This window comes from Mesoplodon bidens, assembly GCF_964165515.1.
Source record: "Mesoplodon bidens genome assembly, chromosome: 7".
In the NCBI taxonomy this organism is placed as follows: Eukaryota; Metazoa; Chordata; class Mammalia; order Artiodactyla; family Ziphiidae; genus Mesoplodon; species Mesoplodon bidens.
The window spans coordinates 14,114,640-14,137,759 of NC_138164.1; the positions used below are offsets into that span (position 1 = coordinate 14,114,640).

At 42.0% G+C, this 23,120-nt stretch overlaps 1 protein-coding gene across 2 annotated transcripts; it reads right to left on the bottom strand.

Annotated features, from left to right (window-relative positions):
- Window positions 1–868: 868 nt before the first annotated feature.
- Window positions 869–21,267, bottom strand: ATP5MG (ATP synthase membrane subunit g). 2 transcript variants are annotated; one of them, XM_081239937.1, is made up of 3 exons: window positions 20,937–21,267; window positions 15,429–15,589; window positions 869–1,037 (listed from the first exon to the last, which is right to left on the bottom strand). In XM_081239937.1, the coding sequence occupies exons 1-3, from the start codon at window positions 20,986–20,988 to the stop codon at window positions 972–974; spliced, it is 279 nt and encodes a 92-aa protein (XP_081096063.1). In that variant the 5' UTR covers window positions 20,989–21,267; the 3' UTR covers window positions 869–971. The 2 variants fall into 2 exon arrangements, with proteins under 2 accessions (XP_081096063.1, XP_081096062.1); XM_081239936.1 differs by lacking the exon at window positions 869–1,037 and adding an exon at window positions 13,938–14,126 and having other exon boundaries at window positions 20,937–21,253.
- Window positions 21,268–23,120: the final 1,853 nt, after the last annotated feature.

A 23,120-nucleotide genomic window follows, 5' to 3' on the forward strand; every position in this document is an offset into this window, starting at 1 on the left:
CACACCTGCACACTCACACTTTAAGGCTTCTGCACTCGCTGTTCCCTCTGCCTGGAATGTTCTTCCCCCAGATATCCTCTTGGCTCACTCTCTCACTTCCTCCAGATCTCTACTTCAATGTCACCTCCTCAGAGAGGCCACCTCTGTCATTCGTGATACCTTACCCTGCTTCGTTTTTCTTCATAGCACTTGTATCTGCATCTACGGACTTGTTTCATGTCAATCACCCCCACAAGGATATGCACTCCATGAAGGGAGGTACTTGGTCCACTTCACTGCTCTGTATCCAGAGGCTAGAACAGTACCTGACCTTAATAGCTACTCAATAAAATAGGAAAATGCATATAGAGCTGGCACAGTATTGTATTAAGGATAACAACATAGTGTTTAAGAGTGCAAGCTCAAACTGTTTGGGTTCTAATCTTTATTTCTCAGTAGGTGGGTGCACTTGGGTAAGTGAATCCATTTCCTCTCTGTAAAATGGGGCCATACTAGTGCCTAACTTCCTGTGTCATTGTGAGGTTTAATGTGTGAACATATGGAACATGCTTAGAACGGTAACAGCACGTAGCCAACTGTTAATAAATGTTTTCATTGCAATGACTAGTAGTAATATTCTAGAAAGACAATATAGTAGCTTCAACCTCAGTGAGCTTCTGTCTTGTCTTTCTTCCATTCTTCCAGCCCTTCTTCACCTCTGATTCTTCTTCTTGGCTGCTTTCTCTGTCCTTCACCCCTTAGACACTGATGCCTCCTGAGTGCTTTTCGTTTCTCACATTCTCTTAGAGTGAACTCATGGTTGTAACTACTACCCAGGTGGAAGAGTGCCCAAACTGCTGCCCCAAACCACACTGTTCCCCGGGGCCTGACTCTTGCATCCAGACAGCTTTGAGCATTTCCATTCTAATTACTTGTTAGGTTGTATGACTCACTGAAGTGCGGGTTCCTCAAGGGCAGGAATAGTTCCTCAGTTATCTTTGTCTCTGCTTCTCCAAGGGAGGTGCTCTTGGTAGGGACACTTTGTAGGTGCTCAGAGTCTAGTGAAGGGAAACAGACAACAAATAAGTTACTATCATAAGTCAGCTGGTGACAAGTGCTATGTAGGTACGATGAAGAGGGTAGAGAGCTGGGAGAGGCTAAGGTGCAATTGTTTTTGAAGGCTGGCCAGGGGAGACCTTTGGGTTAAGGGGCTATATGAACAGAGTGCTGAGGAAGTGAGAGAGTAAACCAAATGCAGATGGGCTGAGGTGGAGTGTGTTTAGGGGACAAGAAAGAGGCCAGTGTGGCTGCAGTCAGGCCAATGGCGGGAACAGTGGTAGAAATGTGTTGAGCCAAGCAATGGGGGAGGGGGTGCTTCAGCTCATACAGAGACTTCAAATGAGATGAAGAGCCACTGGAGGTTCTGAATAGAAGACTGACAAAATACTTAATACTTGAAAGGATCACTCTGGCTGCTAGTATAAGAATAGATAATAGAGAGGCAAGGGTGAAGGTGGGGAGATCTGTTGGCAGGTGACTGCTGTGGTCCAGGTGAGAGATGAGGGTGTCCTGGCCTTGGGTGGTAATGTGGAGGTGATGAGAAATGGACAGATTCAGGATATATTTTGAAGATAGAGTAAGGATTTGTTGATGTACTAAATGTAGGGAGAGAAAGAGGCAAGGATGAATGGATAAGTAAATGAACAAGTTAATTATATACATATAGTCATTACAGAGTGATACATTACAAGGGCTGCCTCGGTCAGAAAATAAATGAAAGGGAAAGTTAACAGAAGAAAGAGGATTCAAGATACACTCACATACTTCCATTCGCTTGAGAAGAAGGGTAATGAAAGATAGGTCAATAGCTTGAGAATGAACTAAAGGGAAGGTGGTGTTTTTGTTTGTTTTTAAGAGAGGGAGACTTGAGCCTATCTATAGCTTCAGGGAAAGTATCAATGAAAAAGGAAAGAAAAAATGGCTTCATGAAGATGCAGCCAAGTTTCTGAAAAGACTCATCTACCTTCAGAGCCTCCACTTCCTTCCCATTCTCCACATACTCTGCAAACACTATCCTCTGGCCACCCACTGCCCCCATTGAAACTGCTGCCGCCAAAAACCTCCCATGACTTTCTAGTTGCTAAAACTAATGGAGACTTTTCAGTTCTTGTTGTACCTGGTCTTTCTGCAGCATGGTTGAACTTCTGGAAGCTCTCTTCCCTTGGTTTCCATGACCCCACTCTCTCCTTCTTGCTTTTCCACCTACCTTTCTAATCTTTCTATCTCAGATCCCTTCAGTGGCTTCTTTTCTGTGTCCATCCCTAAATGTTGATGTTTCTCAGAGTTATGTTCTTAATCCTCTTTTCTTTTCATTATTTCATTCATGTATTCAAATACTTACTGAGTGCTGCCTACATACCAGGCACAGCTGTAGGTGCTGGGGATACAGCAATAAACAAAACCTACAGAAACACCTACCGGCCCCTCCTGAAGCTTTCCCATTCTTCCTAAGCAATCTCATCTCAGAAGCCAGGCCCCAGTCCCTGCAGTGTGTTTGTTACTTCCAAATTTACATCTTCAGCACTAACCGCTCTTTCTAATTTCAGACACACAGAACCAACACTGTTGGGCATCTTCGCTTGTATGTCCTTAAACTAAATTCCTGTTTACACCGAAGTTTGCCTCTTTCTGTACAGCCTCCTCTAATTACACCACTGTGCACTTCCAATTGCTCATTTCTTTTCAGGATAACTGCTATAGTTCCCAGTCTAATCATCCTCTGATTGAAGACTGATCTTCCTAAAATGCAAATCTCACCATATTACTTCCATCCTTAAAATACTTTAATAATTCCTTATCATCTTGAAGATCCTGTGTCATTTGGTCTAATTCTCCCTCACCCCTTCCTCCAACACACATCTATTCCTTGTGTTCCTGCCTTATTAAATTTGAATTCTCTCCTACGGTCCTGCTTTGGTGCATGCTATTCCCTCTGTCTAAAAAGTCCTTCTTTCCCCTTTTGTTCTCTTGGCTAACTTCTAGACCCATCTCAGGTGCCAGCCCCTTTACCCCAGCATTCTTCAACCTCTCCTGTGTATACAACCATAGCAGAATGTGCAGACTTCTCTTGTTGATCTTTACATGATGTATCATAATTGTGTGATTTGTAATTGTTTATTTTGCTACCTCTTCCCTTTGAGCCCTTTGAAGGTAGGATATGTGGCTTTTATTTTCAGTATCCCAAGCACTTAATATGCCCTATAACAATAGTGTAATATATGTTTGTTGAACAAATAAATAAATGAACAAAGGAAAATGGGGAATGAGTAGGTCTTTTCAGATCACTGAAGAGTGGAAAGGCAGAGAAGCAAGAGCAAATGTAGAAGGATAATTTCGGAAAGAATGTTCTAAATGTTTTCCTCTAGGACAGGAGAAAGGAGGGAAGAAATAGATCAGTTTGAGGTCAGGGGAGGAAATTGAAGGAGTCCTTGCTAGATAGTTTCTATTTTTCCTTAATGTAATAGGTAAGGCATTCCTATTTTCTCAAAGACTGTCATGTGAACGAAGGTGTATAATGGCTTCTTTGAATCTCAACTTCCATGCCTGCCAAACACTTGATTCTATATTCTTTATCCCATAAACCTTATCTCTTGTGAAATTTTAAGAGCCAAGGAGATCATATAAGGCTTTGGGATCTTTAGATAAGTCAATGGACCTACTGATTCTCACATAAATATGACTTTAAATCCATGTCACTGAAAGCTGCTAAATTCCAAAGCCCTTCCCATTTTAACACTCCTTTTAATTACTTCTGTGTATTGTCAATGCTGCAGTTCCTATAACTGGAAACATTTTGTTTGCCTCCAAATTACTTTGAAAAAATTCACTAGACCTAACATTACCGAATTAAAAAAAATTTTTTAAACTACAGACAGAAAAAGGGTAATACTGAGCAAAGTTATCCTCCCACTGATATGTCTAGATTTCTTTGAGTCATGCTTAAAGTCTAACTAAATGGTCTGAAATTGGTTTAGGATTCCTTTCAGCCACCAATGCTAACTCACCTTAGGCTAACAAGACTAGAGTTCAGTTGGTCTAAATTAGAACAAATTTTTATCCGTAGATGAGGTGGAAACTCTAGGTGAGGATTAAGGTCATGGCCAAGGTACAAGAGGAGGAGGAAGTCTGAGTTAATTATAACCTAGGTTCTTCAGTCTTAATTCCAGGAAGCTGTCCCTTAGCTAGGTGGACAACTTGTTGATTGAGGAATATTCTCAGAGGAACTGGAAGCTACCAATTCCTGATTCTGAGATGAATTTCCACAAGTGAAGATGTTAGCATTGAAAGACTAGACTTTATGGTCACTTGAAGAAGCCTTTTGAGTAATAAGCATTTGGTTATTTTCTCTCCCAAGTTCTCTCCTAAGTTTTCCCAAAGGTTATCTTTTTCAAGGCTAGATGAATAAGCTTGTTTTGACATGTTTTTGAAACATACATAATACAACGCATGCATTGTGTTTAGTTTATTCCTAGACTGAAAAGAAAAATACTCACTGTGTATCTTTTGGAAGATAACTGAAGTAAAAAACCAAACAAACAAAACCATGAGAGCATGGCCATCATTGCACAAGGCAAAGACCTCATAATCTGATACAAAAATGTAAGCCTGCTTTAAAAGCTACGCTTATTAATGTCTCTAACAGGTGAAGTTACATGAGCTTCTGATACCAAGTTTAAAAACTGAGAATTTATTTTGAAACATTATGGGTAGAGACTAGGTAGTTAAAGGATCACTGGTTAATTTGACTTTTAAGATAATTAGGATTAGGGTTTAGCCTTTTCTCTTTAGCCACATTCTCTTCTCTGTTCTGAGTCCTCTCTATTAACATCTAGACAATCCTACTGCTTAAGACCCAGGAAAAATCATGGGACTCTGACACAAAGAATACGTTATGAATCATCACTTGCTCCTGCTAGAGTTGAAATGAAGTGTCTTACATGTGGGTTAGAGCTCAGATGTAAGTTTCTGAATAAACACATAAAAAGCAAACCATCCCCCTTCCCCATTCCTGCCCCTCACGGTGCAATGACCAGGTTAAATATCCAAGCATAGAGAGGATGTAGTTAGAGCTAGGAAACCAGGAATCAAGTCCTGCATTCCAGTCCTTCAACCCTGACTCACTCACCTCACCGCGAATGGTTCCACATCATTTCACTCTGCACTGAACAGTGAGGAGAGTAACATTTTGTTTCAAAACATCTAATCGGAGTGGCTTCTGCTAACCTGCACCAGGCCTTTGTCTTAGCTGAGACGGGCAATAAGGAAAACACGCAGCTACGGATACCATTTTAAGAGAGAAAAGAAAAAGGGTTCCGTTGCTGATGTGTTCTTTAGGTGGGCCTTTCCACAGACAACTTTGAGATGCTTGCTACTCAGTGTTTAGAGGCAGCTTTCTTCTGGGATGGGTGGCTCGCGGTGGCAGGCGGTGGAGGGGGTGGTGTCAGATGGTGAAGGTAGAGCAAACAAACTCAAGGGTCTCAAATCCAGGGCCATTTGGCTTCAGTGTTTACCCTTAGTGCAGTGGGGGTGAAATTTGGAGCCTGCACAGAAGTGGAAATCAGTTTCCCTAATGTAGCAGTAACGTGGGTATCACATAATAAAGCATTCTTCTGCTCGCAATATTCAAGGCAGATGAAACCATAACAGGATTCAAAGTAAAGCAGGGACTTCCCTGGTGGCGCAGGGGATAAGACTCAACACTCCCAACGCAGAGGGCCCGGGTTCAATCCCTGGTCGGGGAACTAGATCCCACATGTATGCCACGACTAAGAGTTTGCATGCCACAACTAAGAAGCCCACGTGCTGCAGCTAAGACCCAGTGCAACTAACTAAATAAATATTAAAAAACAAACAAAGTAATGACGATCAAAATATCACTCCTGACAATATTTATTTGGCTCACATTACTTTAAAAAAACTCCCAAAACAACAATCCTGGGCTTACACGGTTTTCTTTCCATTACTCCACCTGAAGGTCATCAAAAGTGGTAATCACTTTTCTACCATCATGTTAGAATTCACTGTTATCTCAGAACTATAGTTATTCACTTGTTCTATTAACTTCCCTACCCTCTTGAGACCCAAAGTGAGATGACATCAACGTAAAAATGCAGGCAGGGCTTCCCTGGTGGCGCAGTGGTTGAGAGTCCGCCTGCTGATGCAGGGGACACGGGTTCGTGCCCCGGTCTGGGAAGATCCCACATGCTATGGAGTGGCTGGGCCCGTAAGCCATGGCCGCTGAGGCTGCGTGTCCGGAGCCTGTGCTCCGCAGTGGGAAAGGCCACAGCAGTGAGAGGCCCACGTATTGCAAAAAAAAAAAAAAGAAATGCAGGCAATCCTTAGGGGAAACAATCGCTATTTTAACAAGTAGTCTATAATTCAAAACCACACAACAGTGTTTGAATTGCTTTTGGATTTGACAACACTGGAATGCATTAAAACTTCGAGGCTCTAAAGATAACCATTTTTACTTTGTGCAAGAAGTCCAACATATGATTCTTATAAAAATCCACCCGTATCTATTTACAATAGCCAGGACATGGAAGCAACCTAAGTGTCCATCGACAGATGAATGGATAAAGAAGATGTGGCACATATATACAATGGAATATTACTCAGCCATAAAAAGAAACGAAACTGAGTTATTTGTAGTGAGGTGGATGGACCTAGAGTCTGTCATACAAAGTGAAGTAAGTCAGAAAGAGAAAAACAAATACCGTATGCTAACACATATACATGGAATCTAAAAAAAAAAAGGTTCTGAAGAACCTAGGGGCAGGACAGGAATAAAGACGCAGACGTAGAGAAGGGACTTGAGGACATGGGGAGGGGGAAGGGTAAGCTGGGACGAAGTGAGAGAGTGACATGGACATATATACACTACCAAATGTAAAACAGCTAGTGGGAAGCAGCCGCGTAGCATAGGGTGATCAGGTCGGTGCTTTGTGACCACCTAGAGGGGTGGGATAGGGAGGGTGGGAGGGAGACAGAAGAGGGAGGACATATGGGGATATATGTATATGTATAACTGATTCACTTTGTTATAAAGCAGAAACTAATACACCATTGTAAAGCAATTATACTCCAATAAAAATGTTAAAAAAAAAATCCACCCATAGGCTGCATGTGTAAATCCTATGAGAATAGTGTGGTGCTATAAACTTATATATGATGTGCTTCTTTCAGCTCTCCGAAGGGTATAATTCCTGAAAGGCAGGTGTGGCAAAGAAAGAGGGAGTTAAGGGCTTCCCTGGTGGCGCAGTGGTTAAGAGTCCGCCTGCCGATGCAGGGGACGCGGGTTCGTGCCCCGGTCCAGGAAGCTCCAGGAAGCTCCGGGAAGATCCCACGTGCCGCTGAGCGGCTGGGCCCGTGAGCCATGGCTGCTGAGCCTGCGCGTCCGGAGCCTGTGCTCCGCAACGGGAGAGGCCACAACAGTGAGAGGCCCGCGTACCGCGAAAAAAAAAAAAAAAGAGGGAGTTAAGATGATCAGTTCCTGAGGAATTTCTGGGATTTTCAGATTTCAGGCTCGGTCTTCTATAAAGGATCTTCTGCTGCCCACCCTCGTTCTTCCCTCCTAGGTCTTATATGAAGGCAGCACTGCACTAAGCTTGCTTAGTAGAGAAGGGCTGATAATCAGGGATCCAAATCTCTGAGTTTCAGAGTTGAGGTTGAGATGCAGGAGTGACTCAGCTGGCATCAGCTTTGTAGCAGTCTCAGCCTGCAGGCCTTGAGGAAATGAGTCCCCTAGGCCTGCGTCTCCCTCTGTGGCAAACTGCCACTAAACTCTGTTTTATCAACCTAGCACCAAACACGGTAAGCTAGAGTTCGCTGTTTTACTGTTTGAAAACCTACTATAGACAAGTCAGATAGATAATGGGATAGGCTAGGATTACAAAGGTGAATTAGACACTGTACCTTCCTTAAAAAGCTTAGCAAGGGGAATAAACCAATGTAAATGTGTCATTAGGGTACAGTGATGTGTGCTATAAGAGGCCCAACAGGAGGGGAAAGGGAAGCAGTTTGGGAAAATCAGAAAAGACTTCTCAAAGTGGAACAGAGATGTACAGGTAGAAAGGCCAAGAGAACAGCATTTATAAAGGTACAGATTCATTAATGGATAAATTAATTTACTCATCATATCTGTATTGAGTGATTATGTGCTTGGAGCTTGGGATAGTATCAGTGAACAAAATAGATTTTCAAACATTTCTGCCTTTGTGGGGCTTGCATTTATTTTAGCAAGGTAAAACAATAAACATAATAATCCAGTAAATCACGTGGACTATTAGAAGTTGAAATTTTTGGGGAAAAAAGCAGGAAAGGAGAAAAGAGTATTTGGAGTTAGGTTTCTTGCAATTATAATTAGGATGCCTGGGGAAGCCCACACTGAAAATATTGAATGAGGTGAGGGAACCAGCCCTGGGAAGATCTTGGGGTAGAGTATTCCAAACTGAGGAACCAGTCAGTGCTAAGGCAGGAGTTGCCTGGTGAGTTTGAGAAACAGCAAGGGGGCCAGTGGGGCAGGGTGAGAAAGGAGAAGGGTAGAGGGGGTTGAAGTCAGAGATATAATGGAAAGCCAGGTCTTGCTGGGCCTTGTGGCCCACAGTAAGGACTTTAGCTTCAAATCTGAGTGAGGCGGGAGCCATTGAGGGTTCTGAGCAGAGGAGTGACATGGTATGACTTACACTTTGATACGCTCTGACTGATGTAAATAGACTGTAGACAGACAAGCTTGGCAGCAGGAGGCCATTTAAGAGGGCATTTCAGCAATCCCAGTGAGAGACAATAGCACCTTGGTGTTAGTGATGGAGGTGGTTGAAGGTAGAACCAATAGGACTTCTTGAAGGATCGATATAGAACATGAAAGACACGAGTCAAGGATGACTCCAAAGGTTTTCAGCCTGAGCAACCGGAAGGATAGAGTTGCCATCAGCTGAGAGAGAGAAAACTGCGGAACAGGTTTGGGATGGGGATGGGGAAGGAAAGTCAGGAGTTCACTTTGGATATACTAAGTTTGAGATGTCTACTAAACACCCAAGTGGAGGTGTAGTGGCATATAAGCCTAGAGCTCAGAGGAGAGGTAGGGACTAGAGCTATAAATTTGAGAGTCATCAGTTAAGAGGCATCATTTAAACCAGGAGACTGGATGAGATCTCCAGTGGAATGATGAGAGAGAGAGAGAGAGAGAGAGAGAGAGAGAGAGAGAGAGAGAGAGAGAGAGAGAGGGAGAAAGAGAGCGAGAGAGCTGAGCCTTATGTTTGGGATATTCCAAAGACAGGCTGCCAGGGAAAGGAGGAACCAGAAAAGGAAACTGAGACATGAACAAAAAGGAAGGAAGAAGGAAGGCCAAAGGAAAGTTCTGGAAGTCAGGTCTATCAGAAAGTGCATCAAGCAGGAGGAAATAGCTGAGTCAGACATTGCTGAAAGAGCAAGTAAAATGAGGATTGAGAAGTGACCCATTTAAAGTGTCAGAAGAGCAGTTTCAGTGGAGGGGTAGGAATGAGTGCTGGATTGGAATGGATTGAAGGGAGAACAGGATTTGGAGACACTGAATATCGGTAACTTTCAAAAAAATATTTTATTTATTTAGGCTGCGCCGGGTCTTAGTTGCTGCACGCGGGATCTTCGCTGTGGCATGCGGGATCTTTAGTTGCAGCATGAGGGATCTTTAGTTGTAGCATGTGGGATCTAGTTCCCGACCAGGGATCAAACCCGGGTGCCCTGCATTGGGAGCGTGGAGTCTTATCCACTGGACCACCAGGGAAGGCCCTGAATATTGACAACTTTTGAGGTGTTTTGCTGCAAAAGGGGGCTAATTTTGTAAAAGATGGGATAATGTGTATACACTCATAGGAACAACAAACAACAGGAAAAGGGGATAAATGATAGTACAAAGACATTGAATGGAGGGATTGGCTTTAAAAAGGAGCATGAATTGGGAGTTCCCTGGCGGTCTGACGGTTAGGACTCCGCACTTCCACTGCCGAGGGGCTGGGTTCGATCCCTGGTAAGGGAACTAAGATCCCACAAGCTGCAGGGCCAAAACACGAAAGAAAGAGGAAAAAAAAAAAAAAAAAAGGCACATGAACCATCTAGTATAGGCAAGGCGGAGAATATTTATGGGTGCAGTTTGTGAGAATGACGCTGTGGGAGCCAATGGAAGTTCTCCAATTGCTTTAGTTTTCTTAGTTAAGTAGTAAGCAAGGTCATCTGCTGACAGAAATAATCGTGGCCCAAGGAAACGCAGTGTGGTTGTCAGGTAGTACTAGGTACCATCTGAAGATTCTGATCATGAATATAAACTGAGAGTAGCCACCTTGGCTGTTTCCTCCAGCTACATTCAGCTACACGGGTGCAAGTACAGACTACACAGACTTAGCCGAGGATGTGGTTTTGGCAAATGAGGACAACAAAATGAGTGAGAGGTGAAGAAGTTCAGGGTTTATTCAAGAGAGTGATCCCAATTGACCATGGAATATAAATAAGCCGGGAGAAGAGAGGACAGCGAGGTGGTGAAGGAAATGGCAGCATCAATTTATTGATGGTCCTGGTGACTCCAAATGAATATAGCTGGGCTATTACAGGGAATGGGCTGGAAAGATTATAGGTGGTCAGAGAGAGGGATGCGTGAAACTGAAACCATGGAGTGGCTGAAATTCCTTGGTAAGGACAGGAATGAGTGCCCAGGGAAGGTGAGACATTATCATTGGGCTTTTTAAGGGAACTGAGCCCAGTTTGTTGGAAGGACAATTTATGTCAATAGTTCTCAAACTTTAGCATGCATCAGAATTAAACGGAGAGCCAGTTCAGAGAGTGCCAGATCCCATCCCCCATTCCTAGGTAGAACCTGAGAATTTTCATTACCAAGTTTCCTTACTTTGAAAACTACTGACCCACGTGTATGTTGAAATGGCCAAGAATTAAGACAGAACTCGTTTTGTAGACTGACAGAAAGCCAGGAGAAAAAAATTTATCAATAAAGAAGAGTGGCCTGGTGACTGGTAGAAAACTGCAACAATCGGGGCAGTGGGTACATAATCTGAAAACTAGATTTAAAGCTTTGAGTTTTTATGGGGACTGGTTAGAAGCTGTGTGGCTGAAGGCCTGGTTGGTAGCAAAATGCGATTACACCAAGGCTGAAGGCATGTTGTCAAGGGCCTTGCATGTATTTATCAGTATTTTAATAGTATAGGGGCCTTTCATTTGGTAAGCAGGCCTAGTGTTAAGTTCCCTGGTAAGGGAATCTCTGGTGGAATTGCTACTGTATTAATCTCGAGTCATCCTGATCATACCAATTCGTATTCAGTAGAAATGAAAACCATATTAGGAAATACTACGTCTCACAAAGCTAGATATCACTTTATATAAGATTAGGTAGGCTGACATCTGATTTGCCAGAAAGCTTAAACAGCTTGACAGTAGGGCAAAGGACTGAGAACATACAGAAAGCACTGCAGAATGGAACCGTAAAAAACAACGTAAGGGAGTCTACAAGGAGTGAAGGCAGGGCAGAGGCTACACATGGGATCACCGCCTGGGCCCAACTTGCGATTCTACGGATTACTCATGGGATCCTAGCCAAATCACTGAGTGTTTCTGCTGCTTAGTTCCTGACTTCTTAACACATTACTGACCAGCAGATACTAACTCCTGTGGCTGTAGTATGTCTCTGATAAAAGATGTCTTAAGTGGGTCTATCATTTGTGCCACATGCCTCAGAGGGAAGTTGAGGGCCAAATGAGATAGTGGAAATGTAAAGTGCTATACAAACATGAGATGTTAAAAAAGTAAATTATATTGAGCTATCCTTAGAAATCAGGGCAGAATATGTACTTAGGTATATAAAAGATAAGTGGAAAAGAAAAAAGCAGCTTATCCAAGGAGAGTAATGCTGAGGCATATAGAACAGAGGATTAAGTATGCAATGTGGACAGAATCACATTCAATGTGGTCTTGAAATGCAAGCCTCAGGAAGGCTTTGCTGTTTATTGACAATTTATGTTTAACAACTTTAAGACCACACGCACCCCATGCATATTTCTACCCTAGCTTTTGTTAATGGATTTGAAATTGCCCGCCGCTGCTAGACTATACAAAGTGAAGGCAGGGATTGTGCCTTGTCTAAGTCCTTCAATGGGTTTCCATTCACAAGCCGCTCGGTACTCTAACTGCATGCTTAGTTACCTGTCTCACCAGATCAAGCTCTGTGAAACAGGTAACAGTCTTGTTCATGAATGTTTCTACCATTTAGCATACCTGGATTTAGGAGGTGCACCAAAAATATCCGACTTCAAACTTAAGTTGCCAGTGGCAAACACTTGGCACGCAAAAATTCAGTGAAAGACAGTCTGAACAGTTCTCTGCTAGGAGGCAACACATTTGGGGTTTAGGAGGACAAAAAGTAACAGGCCTGCAGAAGTCAAGTGGCCGCTTGAGAGTCCACTGCTATTTTAACCCAAGAAAATTCTGTACATACACTATTAGCCAGCCTACACCAGAGGTGTGCCATATGGCAAAGGAGGAGGAAGTAGCAGTGGAGTGAGTAGTCAACATTTATTTTGAGGACTTTCTGGTGTGGCGACCATGTAGTTAAACTAAAATCACGTTACATATCATGAATCAACTTGGCCTCTGGAGGTTCTTACTAGTGCTAACTGATCTCATACCTTTACATTTTAGAAAAATTAATTGCACTGCTCACTCCCGTATGCAATAGAAAAATTCATGAGAATCACCATTATTGTAGTGGTGTCTTTTCTGTCTGTTGCTATGTATATTTTAAGTTACTGAATGCTTTCTGAAAAGAGGTAGTTTCAGTTTTGACCACCTGCAGTAAGTTAGGCATTACTTCACAGTTCAGAGAGTAGCAGTCTCTCCTTGGTGAGTTCTTGCCTATCACAAAGAAAAGCTGTGCCCTTTATTGGCTAAAGCAGCAGTGTTCAAAACCAGTTGGTAAATTTGGGATTGACTGGATAAAGGTTCAATACTATTAAAGGATTAATACTATATTGTGAGCCATGATGCTTTTCCAATATGCAATCATCTTTTGCTTATCGTCAGCTGGTATTCCATGTTGTGCAGTGGCTGCAAAGAGAGTTACAACAGATTTAGAAACATACCAACGAGACATTCATAGATGGTAAGAACCCCAGGAAAGACCAATGAATGATTAAGTCGCTCCCAAATCCTCAATAAAGTGGCTCAAGATGACAGACTGATACCAATCACTTGTATTTATTTCAGGACATAATATACTATTTTGACCCATGGACGATACTAAACTATAATCCTGTTAAATATCTATAGGATATTTTATTTTTGTAAAGAGAGGTCCTTAAAAAAAAAAGACATTAATAACATATCAAAATTAAATTGAAAACACAGGTCATTGCTTTCATTCTCTGTCCTAGTGTTAAAGATGTTACAAAGACACACAGAACATCACCCGGCTGGTCTCTTTTGGGGAAGCTATATTCAAACTGACAAAAAGTACCCCTACATTTACAGACACAGCTGTTGTCAAAGGGGTCTTTCTCTGATTTTAGCAAAGAAAAACAGTCCAAATTGTATTCTTTATACTAGGTGATTTAACTAGTATATACCATGTTTGGCACATGGTATTATTTTTCTCCTACTGGAACAAGTTCTTGTTTTCTCAAAGCCTTTCCCCAACTTTTCTAAAATTAAGCTTAAATATCATTTATTTCAAGCCTTCAAAGTAAAATGCTATCCTCATATATACATGTACCAGGTTGGTATATTCGTATCTATCCTTTCCAATTGCAGGCTAAGCAAAGACATGCATTTAGAGCTGTATTAATGTATTAAAGCAAAAGACAAGGCAACTTAATATCAAGAGAAATTGTGACCTTCCATGTAGTGCTTGACAGAGAAAACACTGATTTTGACACATTGTCTTATTTTATTCAAATGGCAGTCTGCTCACACATGGTCCAAGAACACCCAAATAACAAAGCAAAGACTGGTCTTCAAACATTATAGCCAATGATGCCACGCTTGCCTATGATCTCGCCAACATAAAACCACATCCACACCTCAGTGGCCACCAAACCATTCAGTAGAGCTTCCTGAAAAAAGAAGCACAAATTTTAATGTACATTTTTTTCTTATATATTTAAAACTATTCTTTTCCAGGATTAAGTGACAGAGAATATAAGGATGCTATTCAAATTAAAGGGGAGTTTTAGTCAAAGTCAAGAATTACTGATGTTAACTTTAACTGCTGAGAACCCCTGAACTTTCAATTATGTAAGGTAAGTAGGCCAGAGCTTATAAATTCTTTCAAAGCATTCTTTAAAGACCTGAACTGACTTAACCCTTTCATTATTAGTTTATGAGACACTTTACGAGCCCTAAAACAACCCACATCCTGGAAATAGCTGCCACATTTAGACAGGGCATTCATATGAAAGGATGGCTATAGGAAGGCAAGTCTCTGGACAGACATTTCTGTCTGGCCAAAGAAAATCTGTTGAAAGATGAAGGGCTCTATCTTCCCCTTTAGACATAATTTTTATTCATTTATTATTTGGTTTAATTCTTTCCAAGTATTCAGTAATTAGTTTCACAGATCAATGTTTTATTGCCCTAAAGAGAACAAGTACACACACACAGTTCCAGAAAACAGCGGTTCACACAAGCACAAATATGGATCTTGAAACTCCAGTTGAAAAAAATACCTTTCCACAACAAAATTGGGCCTTTTCCTTTTAGCACCTGGAAGTGAATTTGTTCAAATTCTTTTTTCTTTTTTTTTTTCGGCCGTGCTGAGTGGCATGTGGGATCTTAGTTCCCTGACCAGGGATAGAACCTGTGCCCCCTGCACTGGGAGCACAGAGGAGTCTTAACCACTGGACCACCAGGGAAGTCCTCAAGTTCCAATTCTTTAGAATTCTTAAGTCTTTAGATTTTATCTCCACCCTTCATATCATATTATATGCTTCTAGGTTTTGGTATTTTTACCCTCCATGAGTGTTAGCTGCTTGACTGTGATATAGACCAAGAGATCTTTTGGCCAAATTGAGGATAGTTTTAGGACTACAGACAAAAAAAGTACAGAATCAGCAAAGCAAGCCATTCTATTTAGTACACTAAACAAATAGGAAAGGAAAAAAAAAAGCCGCCCAGTAAAAATGATCACTTCTTTGTTATAAGACTAATAGGAAACTAAGACATAAAATAGCTCGATTATTTCAACCCAGATGACAAAATTACAAAGTATCCTTCTCCAAAGTCAAAAAAGAGATTATCTCTCATTATGTTGGTTTCAGCCTCACTGAAAAATACATATATTAATCAAAAAATCAGAAAAATCCCAAGGGGAGACATTTTCTTTTATGCACATACGTTTTCATTTAGCCCATAGTTACCTTAACTGTAAGCTGTTTGAAGCTACCAGTTTGAGCACTATTGATAATTTTTTTCAAGCTCTGAATAGCTGTAGGGATCTCAGCAGGGGTTGGAGGAACCAGCTCAACCTTGGCATAGTGCCAAAATGTGGCCAATCGAGGCTTCGAGTAAGTCACAGCAGCTGGAAAACAAAACAAAACAAAAAACCAGGATGAACTCACTAGAGACCGAAAGAAGCAGATGTGTGGGCTGGACACAAATATTTATTCATGCATCACATTCATTCAATGCTTGTACCAAATGTGCACCCGGTGTGAAAAGTCAAAGCTGCTCCCTGGAAACCAGAGGCTTTTAAAGATGCAGAACACCTGTGCCACAGGGCAGTTCAATCAGGCAGGAAGCTATAAGCACATTCAATTATGCCAGGACTTCACTAGTGGCCAGTACCAGAGTACTAGTACTTCATTTATGAATGGCAAATCTAGTTAACTATAAAGTTACTAGAAATTGTGTTCAAAAAACAAGAAAACAGCAGCAATGTAACCATATTGTCTTGTAGAGACCAAAAAATTTGGAAGGAAGAGGTGCAGAAGGGGAGGGAAGGAACTCTGTAGAATGGCATCCTTAAGAATAAGATTAAAACTTGTCACTATATTGGCCACAAATCCAGATGGAATTATATTAATTAGTACTCGTTTTTGGTATCCTCATCAATATGTTCTGGATTAACAAAAGCACAGCTGCTCCTCCTTCAAAATACCACAAATAATAAAAATGCAGCCTACATGTATTGTTAAGAGCAGCCAAAACTTAACTCTGTTATTAAGCTGAAATTCCTCAAGGTATTTACTATTTCAGGAAAAAAAATTTTTAACCACCAGGGTAGATGTAAGACTATGGTAGTGATTTCAGCAAAAGAAAAGGTATTTTATATAAAAAATTACAAGAGAGCATGACAAAAACAGCACAAATACATGAACATCCATAAAGTGTCTATTGCTTAAAGATAGATAACCCAAAGCTCCTGGTACTTTCCCTATTATTAACTGCCTGTATTTAGGTATTTCACTACTCTTAAATTTACTATCTCCATCATCCTCTGGCTTAGGGTCACGGGTAAATCTTTAAGCGGACCCAAAGCTCTAACAGATAGCTCTAAATAGAACTGCCAACGCCTGTAAGACATCAAAGAGAACAACGTCTTGTTTAACAGTCAACAGTCTTTAAAATTATCTTCAACATACAGATATATTCTTCTTTATAAACAAACAAACAAATCAGTACAATGTACACAAACACTGTACTTTAGTTGGTAAATTTGTTTCTCAGGGAGTTTAGGTTAAAAAGTTTGAAACTGCTTTACATGTATACAAGGGATGAACAAAATATAAGTAAATGAATGGTGGATGATGGGAGCCAGGTTTCTCACTGTAAGAGAGGGAAGTTATAGATGTGGAAGAAAAGAACAAACCCTGTGGTACTGGATTAGAGTTGGAGACATTCATTATGAACCCATGTTTAGTTTTATATACAGACTGATCAATAAGAAACAACTATAGTTGACCTTTGAACTGCACAGGTCCACTTATATGTGGATGTTTTTCAATAAATATGTACTACGGTACTTCACCATCTGAGGTTGGTTGAATGCATGGATGTGGGACTGTGGATATGGAGGGCCAACTGTAGTTATATTCAGATTTTCAACTGCATGGGGGTCAGCATCCTTAATCCCCATTGTTCAATGGTCATATGTGTGTGTGTGTACACACACCCATGGGTGAATATACAGATGGTCCCCAATTTTTGATGGTTCAACTTATAATTTTTCAATTTACAGTGTGAAAGTGATATACATTCAGTAAAAATGATACTTTGAATTTTGATCTTTTCCCAGGCTAGCGATAGTGGGTACCATACTTTTTTGTAATGCTGGGCAGTGCCAGCAAGCTGCAGTTAGTCTCTATCATGTGATATGAGGGTAAACAACCAACACACAAGTATTCTATTTTTCACTTTCAATACAGTACTCAATAAATTACGTGAGATATTCAACACTGTTTTCTGAAATAGGCTTTGTGGTAGGTGATTCTGCCCAACCTTAGGCTAATGTAAGTATTCTGAGCACGATTAAGGTAGGCTAGGCTAAGTTATGATGTTTGGTAGGTTAGGTGTAATAAATGCATTTTCGACTTACAATATTCTCAACTTGTGATAGGTTTACTGGTACGTAATTCTATTCTAAGTAGAGGAATACCTATACGCACACACCTCCTTGCCCAGTGAGAGGGCCTAGAGGAATGATATTCTAGTACAACAGTCCCCCCATATCTGTGGTTTTGCTTTCCATAGTTTCAGTTACCTGCAGTCAACCACTGTCTGAAAATATTAAATGGAAAATTCCAGAACTGAACAATCCATAAGTTTTAAATTGTGTGCCTTTCTGAGTAGTGTGATGAAATTTCGTGCTGTCCCTGTTCCATCCTAATGCTGTGTCACAATGCCTACATCATCTGCCCCACCTCATCCTATCATGTAGGCATTATAGCATCTCACTCATCAGAAGGGTGAGTACAGTACACTAAGATATTCTGAGACAGAGCCCTCCTCACGTAACTTTTATTGCAGTATTTTAATTGTTCTGTTTTATTAGTTATTGTTGTTAATCTTTTACTGTGCCTAATTTATAGATTAAACTTTATCATAGGTATGTATGTATAGGAAAAAACAGCATATATAGGATTCAGTACTATCTGTGGTTTCAGGCATCCACTGGAGGTTTTGGAACTTACGTTCCATGAATAAGGGGTGACTAGCATAGTCTAGTGGCAAGGAACATATCCAGTACCTAGATCTTAGTTTCAAAATACATTTGTCCAGTAAAAGGAACTAGGGTTCCTTGGAGAAATGGCTAATTCTAAGGCTGGGGTAGGGGATACGTAAGATGAATCGGGGGAATTCCCTGGCGGTCCAGTGGTTAGGACTCAGCGTTTTCGCTGCCGGGGCCCGGGTTCAATCCCTGGTCAGGGAACTAAGATCCTGCAAGCCATGTGGCATGGCAGGGGAAGAAAAAAAAAAAAAGGCTGAAGCATCTTGTAATACCAGAAAGTAAAGGGGAATGTCGAAGGGAGAGAGGTGCCCAAGTGACAGTTCTCAATGACCAAAGCTGGAACAATGTGAGCAACAAAATAAATAACATACTGTGCTCCTGGAGGTACAAAGTTTGAAGTAAATGTATGTGAGTCCATACAATAAATGACTGAATAAAAAAATGGGGAAGAAGAGACAAATCTGTCTCACAGAAGAATTCTATTTAAATATATGTAAATATTCTCTCTTACAGGAGATAGAATCCTGCCCCTGCCTCCCCCAATTTAGTTACTTGCTTCTAAAGAATACAGCATGGAAAGGAAAAAACAGTAACTTTCGGAGAAACCTAGTGAAACTACCTTAACCAAGTGATGGAAGCGAACTTCACTAGTGATGTTATACGGATATCACTTACATCATGATATGTGATTAGGGGACTTCACTTTTGTGGTATTCTTTCTCAAAATCCATAGCTCCAGGGACTTCCCTGGCGGTCCAGTGGTTAAGACCCTACACTTGCACTGCAGGGGGCGCGGGTTCAAACCCGCATGCTGCCAAAGAAAAAAAAAAGAAAAAGAAAAAAACAACAACAGCCCCATAGCTCCAGACTAATCATGACAAAGACACCAGACAAATCCAAAATGGGGAACATCTTTAAAGGATACCTAGACAGACACCTACACAGACATCTTGAGACTGTCAAGGTCATGAAAGGTAAGGAAAGGTTGGGAAACTGTCACACAGGAGACTAGAGAGATAGACAACTCATTGCACTGTGGTACCCTGGACTGGTTCCTGGAACAGAAAGAGATTAACTGGAAAAGCTGGTGAAATCCCAATAAAGTCTCAAGTTTACTTAACAGGAAAAAAAACAAAAAACAAAAAAACCCCCAGACTCTATGACCTTTCCGGGGAAGTTTGATGAATTAAAATTACTTATTTCTGTAAGCTTCTTTGTCCTCCAGGAGAATTAACAGATATAGTTAGCAATAGTTTAGATATTTAACATTAACATTTAATACACTGAGTTAAGTTACGAAGCAAAATACAGCTCCACTTTAACATTCTGGCCCCAGTTGAGTTCTCCTTTCTGAGTACTTCTGGAAGAATAACAACCTATATCTTTCAATTATTCATAGTAATAGAGGAAATGGTTGATATATTTCATAATTATTTTCATATTACTTTTCTTTTTGTAAATTATCATTAAAATTGGTTTGCAATTCCCCAAGATGCACCACGGAAAAGATGTGAAAGCCCTGGTAGGAGGAAAAAAATCCACCCTGAAATTTAAAAACATTTGCCTCAAATCATCCACAAAGTCCAAATAATCAAGCCACTGTTCCTTCTTCTTGTATTATGTAAAAATGTAGAGCTTTATCTTAGTCAAGTTGTAAACTTAAGTTCTTTGGTAAAGTGTGTAAACTTGTAATAGTGGACTGTGGGGTTCTGTAGGAGAAGAGGATCAAGTATTTAAAGTATCTGACACTGTCAGGCATTCAACAACTCATTGTTCGACTGCTGATGGAGAAAAGGGAGGAGACAACGAAGAAAATCTGAGCGAAAGCCGTTCAGAGATCTGCGCTTCAACCACTTACTAGAATATAGCACATCTAGCAAAGAAGCTTCCGTCTACTTAACTGATCTCACTATGAGGATAAAATGAATAGCTTGCTACAGCACACAAATGAAATATTTACTGACATGACTACTACCCTGGGCTGTGACTACTCAGGGTTGTTCTGAAATACAGCGTTCTACCAGTAAGGATACATCCAGCTTTTTCGAACAGAAAATCCCCACGAACGCTAACCTATGGTAATAAACATTGCTGCTTACAAATATCCCTTCCTATGCATACCGGGGCAGGAATATTCGTTCGTAAAGCTCAATTTCACCTAAAAATTCCCTTAGATTAAAGGCGAAGTATCGCAGAATCTGGCCAGGACAGAATACAAAGGCAACGTTCCAAAGGTCACCCATCCTTAAAAAGTCTGCAGACTTCCACATACTCCACTGAGAAGCAGACAAGCTGATGAGGCCGTATTTCTGTGCTTTCATGTGTCTCTGCCTGTCGTCTCCCACGCTCTCCTAGCGGACCCATCCCCTCTCTATTCCTCCTCCTGGAGGTCGAAGGGCGTCATGGCGGCGGCTGCTGGGCAACCCCGGCTGCCTGCACACTCCCTCCGCTCGCTGTTGCGGTCAGAATTCAGAATCTCTAGGTTGTAGACAGAACCCAAGCCGCAGGCCTGGCCAGCGGAAAGCTAGAGAAGAGCCGCCAATCCGCCTCCTGCCCCCCCACCCCCCACGTTCAGGCCGTGCCCGCCGCGGCTCTCGCCGGCCGCTCGGGTGACCGCCTCCCGCGTCCTCCCCTCGAGCCCTCGCAGGCCTCTCCGCCCGCCCGGGTACCCGCGTAGGCGGGCTGATGCCGCGCTCACCGCTGACCAGCGCCGGGGCCTTCTCCGCGAGGTTACGGACAAACTGGGCCATGTCTCTAGGACGGAAAGCCTGTCGCGCCGACTGGCCGGCTGAATGTCACCCTCCCGGAAGGACCTGCCGCAGGGCCCCGTTCCGCTTCCAAGGTCAGGCCGCCCCTTTCCGCGCCGGTCCAAGATATTTAGGTGTCCTAGTATTTTTCCGGAATTCAGTGGGCCAATTCATTTTCTTCAGTCACAAATGAGAAAGTGGGTACGAGAAGATGAGACCAGAGAGCACGTAAAAAACAACGGAATTCCGCAGAGAAACAGGCATTTCTTGGGGCAGCCGCTCAGGGAAGTCTGAAAGGCCGGCGCGAGGAGGGATGGCGCATGCGCCCTGCGGTGCCGCAGACCTCCACTTTTTTTTTTTTTTTTTTTTTTTTTGCGCTGGTTGCTTTTGCAGCTTTTCAGAGAGAACGAGGCAAGTTAGGGTTGGAAGGCACCGCTGCGATTTTTCTAGGCCAACATGATCGTCTTACAAAGGCAGAGAGGGTCCTAGGCCAAACACGTAAAGTTAGGTGTAATCCTGGTCTCCCCCGCATCCTGTATTAGGATTGGAATCCAATTCCCCTAATTCCCTAACCAGCTGCAAGGAACTATGGGGATATAAGGAACAAAATCACATTTACTGAGGGCCTCCAGTCTGTCAGGCATTTTGGAATTTAAAGAAAGCCTGTGTGTTAGGTAGTGTGCCCATTTAAGACTGGCATTGGTAAATGGCCACAGTAGCTAGTGAGTGGCAGAGTTGGGATCTGATGAGGTTGCAATGTAAACAGAGAAGAGGCATTAGTATCGGATTAGGCGTGGTGCTGATCTGGGAAGACTTCCTAGAGAAGGAGATCCTTGGGTTGATGTATAACAGAACAGCTGTGTCCTACGGAGTTGAACTTTATAGTTAATATGACTGGAAGGAAAGATATACGTAGGGATGTGGCATTTGATGAGAAAAACAATAAGTAATGGACCCGGGGAAGCCTGAGTAGAAGTAAAACTCTGATTGATGGAATGGTTAGAGGTGGAATGAAAAATTAGGAGTGATATCAAGGAGTCAATAACAGCGCTTCAGTGAAGGAGTGATTCAGTTGCCTGATACTCCAGAGAAGTAAAATTAAGGATGAGGAAGTTAATGTAGCATTATAGAAACATTAGCTAGGGCAGTTTCAATTAGGATAGAAGCCAGAGTGAAGATATGGCTATAAAGGAATACCAGCCAGAAAACCAAATATGAGATATGAAACTCAAGGGAGAGATTGAAGATCGAGAAGCGGGATTGACAAGATTCCTGATGAGGCTGGAAATAAGGTTGGAGGGATTAGCCTTGAAACTGTGGGGCCTTTTCCACAGATGCGATGATGGACGTGAATTTGAAAGTGGAAATTCTGGAATCTATGAAGTAGAAGACTAAGTCATCTGAGTGTGAGGGTTAAGTGGGAGGGTGGGAGAAAATCTAAGGAAAGAAGTTAAAGTTTGGAATAATTGTTGAACTTAAGGACACACAGAAGGGTTGTTGGTCACACCACTCTAGTTTGTGTCCTTTTTCTCCAACAGTAGCCTGTAGCTGGGATATTGGAGCAGAGGGAAATGGTTGGGTTAATCTGGGCTGAGGTTTTGCATAGCAGAGGTGCAGAAACAAGGGGCAAGAAAGGGGAACTTGATAGCGAATGATTAAAATGAAAGACCTGGGGTTTAGGCCAGATGAAGAAAAGTGAAGCCAGAAGTGAACTGCTTAGGAAGAAACATGCCCTGAGACTCATCTGAAGATAACTCCAGGGTCCAAAAGCCTGGTAAGGCAGGTTAGGTCACCCAGGCCACACATTTGATACGACCTTTAAAAAAAAGTAAAGTTCAGAGCCCTCTTAGTTTTCAGAGGGATTTCTGGAATTGCCACTAGCTTTTTTTTTTTTTTTTTGCGGTACGCAGGCCTCTCACTGTTGTGGCCTCTCCCGTTGCGGAGCACAGGCTCCGGATGCGCAGGCTCAGCGGCCATGACTCACGGGCCCAGCCGCTCCGCGGCATGTGGGATCCTCCCGAACTGGGGCACGAACCTGCGTCCCCTGCATTGGCAGGCGGACTCCCAAACACTGCGCCACCAGGGAAGCCCTGCCACTAGCTTTTGATACTGTAATAAAGCAGTGATAACAAAGG